General features: G+C 29.0%; 1 protein-coding gene across 1 annotated transcript; it reads right to left on the minus strand.

The window, feature by feature from the left end:
• Positions 1-1,001: 1,001 nt before the first annotated feature.
• Positions 1,002-8,650, minus strand: LOC119663786 (zinc finger protein 585A-like). Its single transcript, XM_038073388.1, has 24 exons — positions 8,203-8,650; positions 7,977-8,135; positions 7,391-7,572; positions 7,170-7,299; positions 7,024-7,107; positions 6,868-6,968; positions 6,670-6,815; positions 5,527-6,244; positions 5,338-5,470; positions 5,187-5,270; positions 5,042-5,125; positions 4,898-4,981; positions 4,748-4,831; positions 4,607-4,690; positions 4,467-4,550; positions 4,321-4,404; positions 4,181-4,264; positions 4,036-4,119; positions 3,906-3,980; positions 3,143-3,148; positions 2,992-3,075; positions 2,742-2,932; positions 2,553-2,689; positions 1,002-1,967 (listed from the first exon to the last, which is right to left on the minus strand). Exons 1-24 carry the CDS (start codon positions 8,419-8,421, stop codon positions 1,471-1,473), a joined length of 3,618 nt encoding a protein of 1,205 aa, XP_037929316.1. The 5' UTR covers positions 8,422-8,650; the 3' UTR covers positions 1,002-1,470.
• Positions 8,651-10,947: the final 2,297 nt, after the last annotated feature.

A 10,947-nucleotide genomic window follows, 5' to 3' on the forward strand; every position in this document is an offset into this window, starting at 1 on the left:
CTACAAGATAATTGCAGAAACATTGTTTTTGTGCTGTCAGGGATGGATGTTTTACCTAGGGCAACCGCATTGCCCGATTTCAGCTGAAGGATTATGCTCCCAGTCTATCATATGTTTGGGATGAGGTGTTCAGAATATGAGTAAAACTGAAGGCCAATGGCCCCAATGTGCTTGAGCATAAGCATTGAAATTCCATCTGGCCCAAGAACTTTCGAAGCCTTGGCTTATTTGATCACGTTGTATACATCATCTGTCTCCGAATGGCGGGCAGGCAGAAGCAACGTGCACAACATCGCTAGGAAAATTTGGTCTTATTACCTTGATCCTACCTGCAGAATCAACTTCGGCAGTGGACTTAATAATTATGCTGCAAAATCGTACCCCTAACGTCTTTATGTTCAAGAATTTGAAGTATTAGTCAAAAAAGACGTAGGAGAAAACTGTGGAAACACTTGACGGAGTGATTAAATGGAGGAAGCACCAATCACTCTTGCTTCTAAAGAAAAAATAGAACCACATACTTCTTATAAGTTTTGCTTTTTTCTTCACACTGATCACAGCAAATGGGCGTAAATGAGTTTTTCTGTGACAACGTAGCTATGTAAATAGATTGTAAAAAAGGTTTTACACATTCGTTGCAATGGCGTTACTTTTCACCAGTATGTCGGCTGTTTCATATGAATTATAAACGCCTGCTTAACAGAAAAACTTTGAAGAGCATGTAATGGGTTTTTTACTAGTACGTCGGCGCATATGACGCTTGAGTAATTCCGAAATGTTTATTAAGTAATGTTAAATGAAAATAATTGCAATATGGAGATTGAGTTCTTTTATCACACTATAATAAATACATAGTTTATTTTTAATATTAAATAAAATCATTAAAATTCACTTCAGTACACTTCAGTACTTCAACCAATACGACGTTTTATATGAAGATCGAGTGTAGCCTTGAAAGAAAAATTTTTGTATGTTCTTCAACTTTATTAAAATACAATTCGTCTTTTGTTTTTATTTTATTATTATTGGATAATTATTGGGCAGTGATATAATTTTGTACGTTGTGTGGCTCCGCCTTGTTGTTAACAAATTTTCCCTGTTCTAGGTTACGTTTTTCCCTCCCTCGACACGTTGTTATTTTCTAAGTTGTATGTTTTGTTGAAAGAAAACTTTTATTCGTAATATAGTGCCTTATGGGAAGATACACGCCATTCACTCTTGATTTTTTATCTGCTGTAGGTGAATGTGCGAGTACGCTTACACAGTTAAATAGAACTTTCAATAACTTGTAAATAATTCAAATTTAATTAATTATTTGTAAATATCAATTTCACGTTCTTCACTTTGAAAGTCAGTTCAATTCAATTTTTTCCAGTCTAGAATACTGTGCTACCTAACACACTTTATGTTGTCTCAGTGCATTTCGCTGATCACGTTGTGGAATCTTTACACTCAACTTGTTTAAGCTCATCAAACGAAGTTTTCTGTGGTACTTTCTGGTTCCGTTTTTATTGTAGCATTTTCTAGCGTTATAACAGTGTATAGTTGGTTTTCTAAAGGTAAACTCTTTGTAGCTATTTCAGATTCTTCTTCCTTAAAAAATTGTTGTGTAATAAAGCCACTCGCGATTAATGTTTGATTATTAGTACTTTTTGGCTTCAATTTGTTTTTTAACAATAATTTTTCAACGATATCTCTTCCAATTTTCAACGATATCTCTTCATCATAATTTATTTGTAATTTACTCTTGTTATTAACTGTATTAACAATATTTTCAGTTGAAATTTCCTTTGAATCATCAATTTTGTTAATCTTTATTAATGAAGATTCGAAACCATTTCGTTTTAATTTTTTCCCAATATCATCATTCCACAAAGTTTTTGTATGCTTTTTATTCACCTCAAGCATTTGAGAGTTCAAAGCTTTAACTGAATCCAGGCTGCTGAGGCTGCTGCTGGTATATTCGTCTGAAATATATATAAAAATATGCAGTAAATATTGAATAATAGTCTTATTTTATAATACTTTATATATAAATACTTAAAACTTATTAACAACGTCGTTCTATAATGGTTCGTAATAAGCAAAACATTTTTGATACAAATGTTTTTACAAAATTTCACAAGATTAATGCTTGATTTTAAAAACAATATATAAAAATATATAAATAAATAAATCACTTTCATTTAAAGCCTAATGTTCTTTAGTGTTTTTAGGTTTAAGTTTACAAAATATTTGGAAAATAATATTATTATTATAATCTACCCTTAAGAAAACCCTTGAAAACATCAAAAAATATCTTGATATTACACGACTGTTTTAATTTTTAGATATTATGTTTATTAAAGCCTAAAAACACAAAAGAAAACTCTTTGTTGTAGTCTCATGCTAAATATAGTTCCAAAATAAAATAAAGTTTTCTTTTCAAAAGATAAAAATTGTCATGTAAGGTTATACGTATTAAAAGTCACAGTAGCAACGCAATTTTTAAACAAAGAATTATTAATTGCTTCTCAAAATACTCATATATTATATTTTTACAAAGATCTCACTTATATGATCTCCCCTGTCGTAATGATTTTTAAGTTCTTCCTCTGCCACATTGCATTCCATGAATTTGAATTTATGCTTCTGGGCTTTGTTTTCCCGCTTTCTTACAGATGAATGAATTCTGATATGTTTTAAAAGTCTGTAAAAATAATCCTTTAATAAATTTAATTTTTTAATATAAATAGAGTTACTTTTTATTTGTTTTGAATTTTTCGTCACACTCATCGCAAGCAAATAGTCGTAAATGAGTTTTACTGTGATAACGTAGCTCAAAGGCGAGCATAAAACGTTTTCCACATTCAAGGCAAACGTGTGGCTTTTCACCAATATGTCGTTTCATGTGAAGATTAAGTCCTATCTTAGCAACAAATTTTTTATTACACTAAAAAACATAAATCTAATTTTTATACAATACTAAATAAAGGTAATTGAAAAACTGACTTTCGTACATGAGTAAGGTTTCTCACCAGTATGTCGCCTCATATGTATCTTGAGTTCTTCTTTACTAACAAAACTTTTACCACACTATAAAAAATATATGTGCTTATATATTCAAAGTTATATATTCAAGAAAAATAATAGCAAAATTTACTTCAGTGCATGAATTATATATTTATGTTATATAAATATATTTTTAAAATAAAACACGAATGACACTTTTTATATATTTTTATTATTTATTTAAACATTCACTAAACATTTACAAAGTTAAGATTTTATTTATTTTTATAAAAGAAAATCACACACGAATAAGATATTTATTTTATTAACGAGGACGAGATTTGAAATTTAATATAATGGCGAAGACATGGTCGAAATTGTACTGACTGCCTCTGAGTGGTGCATTCAGTTTTTATATGGGATGAATGATAGAATAATATTCTATCATAAACCAAGCATCTGTGTAATTACCCAATAGGATCGATGCTTGTAAAGTGTGTCGTAAAACATATTTTATGTTAGGATCGATAATTAGGTGAACGTGACTTTATACCAATATTACTTGGATGCATCATCATAGAAGAATTTCTAATATAATTAGGTGCGTGTTTAATGATCGATCTTTGATGTTAAAGAGATGCATTGTTATAACTTGAATACGCATAATTAATAAACATCTATTAGTTTATTAAACAATGGTACCATTTACTATTTAGAAATGTGTGACGAATTGTCCAATTAGGAATTGTCACGAACAATATTGAAATCGTTCAATATTGTGAATCATAAAATTATATGAAATTGTCACGAACAGTAAAAATAATAAAATGTATATTTTATACTGGGTTAACTTTATTACCCATTATATTATATTTGTATTTATTATGTGTTTGAGTGGATGCATATGTAACTCATGAATGCGGTTTCTCACCAGTATGTCGCCTCACATGGATTTCAAGTCTCTCCTTACGAGTGAAACTTTGTTTACACTATTAAAAATATATTGTCATCTCAAATAAAAATTTTTAAAATACAAGTTTATACTTCAGTGCATGTGTAGGGTTTTTCCCCGGTATGTTCCCTCATATGAATATTGAGTCGATCTTTACGAAGAAAACATTCTTCACACTAATAAAATTATATATATTTATTGTATTTAATTTTAAATAAAATTAATGGAACTGTATACCTTAGTGCATGTGTATGGCTTTTCACCAGTATGTTGCCTCATGTGAAGATTAAGCGACTTCTTAGCGGAAAAACCTTTGCTACACTATAAAAATTTATGCTTGGGATCAAAACTTTATTACAAACAACAAAAATATTTACTTCAGTGCATGTGTATGGTTTTTCACCAGTATGTCGTCTCATATGTCGTTTCAGTGTTTCCTTACGAGCAAAACATTGTTTACACTGTTAAAAATATATACTCATTACATATAGAAATTATATATAATAATAGTTGCAATATTTACTTCAGTGCATGTGTAAGGTTTTTCACCAGTATGTCCTTTTATATGACGATTAAGATCTTTTTTAACAGCAAAACTTTTTTCACACTAAAACCAATATTTACTTATGTTATATATTAAATCAAAATAATTGAAAACTATACTTGAGGGCATGTGTAAGGCTTTTCACCTGTATGTCGCCTCATATGACTTTTGAGTGAGCTCATTATAGAAAAATGTCGATTACACTTCAAAATTAAATACTTATTATTTTTAATCTAATATAAAATAATTATAATATGTACTTCAGTGCATTTGTAGGGTTTTTCACCAGTATGTCGCCTCATATGAATTCTGAGTGAGCTCATTGTAGAAAAATGTTGATTACACTTAAAAAGTTAAAAAGTTATGTAATTATTATTTTTAATATTATATAAAACAATTGAAATATATACTTCAGTACATATGCATGGTTTTTCACCAGTATGCTGGTTCATATGAAGAATAAGTGAGCTCTTAACAGTAAAACCTTTATTACACTATTAGAAATATAGACTTCTTATAATGATTGTTAAATTGAAAATAATTAAAATATATACCTCAGTGCATTTGTAAGGTCTTTCGCCAGTATGTTGTCTCATATGAATATTGAGTCCTTTCTTAGAAGCAAAAATTTTGTTACACTATTAAAAATATTTTTACTTATATTATTTAAATTTAAATAAAATTTATTAAATTATATACTTCAGTGCACGTATTAAGTTTTTTACCACAATGATACCTTATATGATAATTCAGTGACCTTTTGAGAGAGAAACTTTTATTACACTAGAATAAAATAATATAAATATACACTTATTATGTTTATTTTTACAACAGTAATTATTATATTCACTTTAGCACAGGAGTATGGGTTTTCACTGTTGTAAGAACGATTAAGGTCATTCTGTACACCCAATTTCAGCAATTTCTTTTTAAAAGAGTCGCAATTGATATATGGCTCATTTGTGATTTTACTTTTATGAACACTGCAAAAATTTAAATTATGATATTTATTTTCTTTATTTATGTATATATCACTTACTTGAACACAGTTGATTCGTTTTCCATAATTAATTGCTCAGTAACTGTTTCAGTTTCACTATTTTCTATTACTTTTTGTGAAACACCGCCATAATCGAGAGGTATTCGATCATTTATAATTGTACCGTCTGGAGTTTCAGTAACAGCAGATTCTGGTTCATTTTTAATAGTCTCATTTTCTATTGTTATAATACTATACATTTCGCTTTCTAATAGTAAATTCTCTGCAGGTGCATCGGGATCTTCTTGTTTTATAAATTGTTGCATAATAACTTCATCATTGATGTATATTTGTTCATTATTACTCATATGTGTTGGCTGTATCCTTTCACTTTTATTTTCGTTATTGAATAATAATTTTTCTGTGGTTGGTTCAGTTCTTTCATCTACTATACATTCTTGTTTAATAACTCCATTTACCATTGACGAAAGTTCTTCATATTTAAGTGATGGCAAGACATTGTTATCAGTTGGAGTAACATTTTCAATAGGGTTTTCGTTGGAATTATCACTTCTGTAATGCTTTTCTGATGACGTAGCGACATTATTTGGTTCTAAGTTTTGGGCACATTTAGCACTGAGGAAAGTCTGTGGATGCTCTCTGTGTATCTTCAGGAAGTGAAAGATTGAATCTTTAACTGAATTAAATTCTATGCTACATAGCGTGCAGTTTTTTTTTCTTTCTTTCACATCTTTAGGGCTGCTTTTGTTATATTCAGCTGAAATATATATGAAAACGTACCCTAAGCTTAGAAAAAATAATTTCATTGAATCTTGGTTCATATATTATTTATATTATTAGAAAAATCTTTTGGGCATTAAAGTTCTCAACAAATTATACAAAGAATATGATAATATCGGATTTAACTTTGCCGCTGAAATAGAAGATGCAGACTAAACTTTTATTAGTATATTTTGCGGTATTGGTAAATTCCTTTATGCTCTCTTGCATTCTTAACTAACTGCGTTGTTATTTTCTTATCAGTTTGTATAAAATTTATAAAATAAATTAAATGATATATACGTGTAGATTTAACATTATTAAATAAATGTTATATTTTTTTTTAATTTCAAATTCATTTTCAAAACAATTACTAATTTCTTCATATATACTAAAATATTATATATATTAAAAATAACTTACGTATATGAGTTCCAGTTTCATAATGAATCTTAAGTTCTTCCTCTGTCGTATATATCGCTTTGCAATCTTTGCATTTCAGTTTGTCCTCCTGATTTTCATTTTTACTCTTGCTTTTAGATGAATGAATTTGGATTTGTTTTTTATGTCTATAAAATTTAACTTATATTAAATTTATTCTTTCAGCCTAAGTATAATTACTTCTTATTAGTTTTTAATATGTGTTCATACTGTGACTTATCACCAATATGACGCTCCATATGACGATTGAGTGCGTGCTTAATAGCAAAACTTTTTTCACACTAAAAAATGAATGCTTATTATTAAATATTAAATGACAATAAATGAAATATTCACTTCAGTACAAGTGTAGGGCTTTTCACCTGTATGCCGTCTCAAATGTCGATTAAGTGAGCTCTTAGTAGAAAATGTTTGGTTGCACTAAAAAATTATACATTTATTTTAATTAATCTTATATAAAAATAAAATAAATAAACATTTACTTCAGTGCATGCGTAGGGTTTTTCACCGGTGTGACAACGACGATGTATTTTCAATTCACCCGGTGAAAAACATTTCTTCTCACAAAAGTCGCAAATAAAAGGTTCCTTTCTTGTATGTGCACGTTTATGCCTTTTGCAGAAATTAAAAAATATATATTTTGTAATAATAAATTTATAATTGTAATTATAAATTTTTCAAAATTTAAGTACAAAAATCATACAATCTTTCAGAAGTTGTGTGTTGCTTTTTGTGTAACTTCAGTAGCGTAGCTGTACGCAATTTTGCTTCACATTTGGAACAAGGAAATTTATCAACTTCCGAATGCGTTATAAAAACATGTCGTTCGTAACTTATTTGAGTTTTAAATGAATTTGGGCAATCAGAGCAATATATATGACCTCTCTAAAAAAAAAAAAATTAAATTAGAAAGAAAAAAAATAAATACATCAAAATACGTAATTAACAGTGTAAAAATTTCAAGATAACAGAATAATTAAGTAAGAACCTTAACTTATATTCTTAATATTAATTAAAGTACTAAGGTTTTAACATCAAAATAAGTTAATTTAATCAATTTACAACGTGTATATGAATCATAATAAAATTAATATATTCACTAATTTACTGATACATTTTATTAGAAATAAGGAACTTATTGAAATAAAAAAAATTTTATTTATTCACTTTATTGAATTTGTCTATCCAAAAATGAATTTCTTAAACGAGAAGATTAAAATTATAATTTTATTCTGCCTTTAAACGTAGATATACACATTTATGAAATTATCAGATTATGACAAACTTACATGAAATGTATCATAACTTTCACCGCAGCAAAAGCATATATTCTCCTTCTCTAGTTTAACCGCATCCTCTTCGATTTTCTGTATATTTTTTATCATTTCTGCTTTTCGAGAGTGATAACTACTATTCAAATAGCACACAGCTAAATGTTTTTTAAGCATCTGTAAAGTATAAGCAAAGTATAAGACCTAAATAAAAACTGATTTAAATAACAATTACAGTACTTACACCAAATACTTTATATGACTTCAAGCAGCTACCGCATTTGTATTTTGGAATACGATCCTTAACTGCTTCTTTTGTACCGTCAGCATTCAAATGGACCCTATCATTTATATTAGAAATTTTGTCCTCCGATTTCACTATATCTTTATCCGTTAATAAAAAATCAATGTTTGGGCCTACTTCGTTTTTAATGGAAATGGTTTTTAAAACGTCGTGACTCATTTTTTTTTTATTTTAGCTGTCCTGGTCAACTTTTCAATTTATTTAAGCGACCGTTTGAGTGAAAAAGCGTTCGTCTTTCAAAACAGTGAAGTAATTTTTTTAATTGTTGTTACTTTACTAATAATTGAAATCATTCATTTTCAACGAAGAAATATATTATTAAAATAATTATTCTTTACGTTATATATTAATATTATTATACTATCAGCAATACTTAGAAACATTGCAAATAGATAGTAAATAATTTAAATAGAATTTTATCTCTGCATCAAACAAATTTATTTATAATCAATTTTGAAAGCAATTTCCTTAATATATTATTCACATGCGTTTATATTAAGATACTAAATAAGTAATTAATAGTGAAATTTGCAATTTTTATTCGTATATTTTATTAAGTTCATACACATATAAGTCTTATAATTTTATCCAATTGTTGTAATAACAAAATCATTATACATGCATAGTTAATATCAACAAAAACAAACTCAAAAGTTTCGTTTACTTCAACTAATATTTGTTGCTTTTACAAAATGTGTCAATAAATCCAATTAAAAAAAGTACTGGGAATTGTTTCTCAACACCAGAGTTGCAATTTATTTAACGAGTTTTATTTATTTATTTATTTTATATATTGTTCTGATCGCAATACAAGTTGTATTTTCGCGTTTTGTTGCAATAATTTCTTTTTCAGTGATTTAAAAATATTTTGGTTAATGCAAACAATTGTTTTAATTCAAATAATATATGTTATATGCTCCAATAATTTAGTTCACTTGATTATGATTTGAATTAGAAATAGAAGCTGACGTTCCACAAGGAAACGTTCTTGGCCCTATCTTGTATGTACTCTACACATCTGATATCCCAATAAGTAACTCACTTGTCACCACAACGTTTGCCGATGAGATGGCAATTTTATGTCGAAATTAAAACATTGTGTTAGCTTCAAACCAACTGCAATCTTATTTATTTTGGGTGGAGAAATGGTTGTCAAAATGTCGAATAAAAATTAATGAACTACAATTTAAATTCGTCATTTTTACCTTAAATCGAAGCACATCTCCAACAATTTTACCAAATTTCATTCCTATACCACAAGCAGATAATATAACTTACTTAGATATTCACCTAGACGGACGGTTAACTTGGCGCAAGCATCTTCAAGCTAAAAAAATTCAGATGAAGCTCCAAGCCCCTAAATTGCATTCGTTCATTAATAACAGATTCTCCTTGTGCCTAGAGTATAAAATACTTTTGTATAACAGCATTATAAAACCAATATAGACTTATGGTAATGCTAATGCTTCAAAGCATTATCAAACCAATATGGACTTAGATAATGCTAATGAAATTATTCAAAGAGCTCAGTCAAAAATACTGAGAACAATCACTGGTGCCTCATGGTATATTAGGAATGAAAGTATCCTCCGAGATCTACAAATTCCCTTAGTTAAAGCAGAATTTGACAATATAAGAGAAAAATATAATAAAAGGCTGACAGAACATGTTAACCCCTTAGCAAGGAATCTCACATTTCTATCCATTACTTCCCGCCTAAAAAGAGCTGACCGCCCAGCCATGTATACACTGATATTGCGGCTGGAATAGCGAGGTGTAATATGAACTTTAAGAAAAACACAGTGAAGATTAAAGTACATAATTTGACTAACCGATTTAAGTAAGTTTAATTTAATTTATGTTTAATTCATAAATATTAAATATTGAATTTTTTTCTTTCGATATTTTAAAAAGGAGCTGGAAAAATGGGGACGTCAGGTTGATTACCTTCTGACTGACTCCATTTTAATCGCATAATAGTCATAATTGGTAGCAGTCGTGTGTACGATATGGGTATAGAAATTCAAAATATGTAGATTTGTTATTACATTTATTTTTAAAACTAATTGAATTTTTTATTACAGTTTATATATTGGAAGATAAAGCGCTATATCCAATATAATCGAAAATCTCAGTGTCGTTGACGTGATTATAGTCCGCCGAGATCTGAAAAGCAGAAACCATCTAAGGATTACAAGACGAATGCATGGGTTGGGATGTAGATGGATGGTGTTTGTAGTAAGGTTAATGTGAAAAAGGGGGAAGAGAGAACATTAGGTTAAGTTCAAAGGTCAATTGACTAAAATTTGTGTGCGTAGAGGGACAATAAAATATATGGGCGACATCATGGGGGATAAAGCTGCAGTTTGGGCACACATTAGGAATAGACGTGTTTATGCGTGATAAGTAACTGTTTAACACATGGCTATACTCTGATCTAAATTGAGCTAGGACAGTTCTTGCTGCACGGGAGAGACGCCGTTTTTCCTGAGAGATAACAGGCATCCTTAGTAGGAAGCAAGAAATCGACGAATACGTCTTGGAGGGAGCGCACTACTAGCCATGGCACCATTAGAATGTCCATCTGTGTGGAATTGCTTGGACAGCAGTTGGTTATGTTCTTTTACAAGAAGTAATTTTGATTCCGCATAAAGGTGGTCAACATGCAACATTAGATGACAGCGA

The sequence above is a fragment of the Teleopsis dalmanni genome, unplaced genomic scaffold, assembly GCF_002237135.1.
Source record: "Teleopsis dalmanni isolate 2A unplaced genomic scaffold, ASM223713v2 unscaffolded_contig_0888, whole genome shotgun sequence".
Classification (NCBI taxonomy): domain Eukaryota; kingdom Metazoa; phylum Arthropoda; class Insecta; order Diptera; family Diopsidae; genus Teleopsis; species Teleopsis dalmanni.

What these genes read in the sequence shown, in the direction of transcription:
- LOC119663786 (XM_038073388.1), bottom strand. Translation starts at nt 8,421, where the DNA reads ATGAGTCACGACGTTTTAAAAACCATTTCCATTAAAAACGAAGTAGGC. An exon ending in ACCCATACTCCTGTGCTAAA is followed by an intron (nt 5,271 to 5,337) that starts GTGAATATAATA and finishes ATTTTATTCTAG; the next exon opens with TGTAATAAAAGTTTCTCTCT. An exon ending in AGCCTTACACATGCCCTCAA is followed by an intron (nt 4,551 to 4,606) that starts GTATAGTTTTCA and finishes TATTGGTTTTAG; the next exon opens with TGTGAAAAAAGTTTTGCTGT.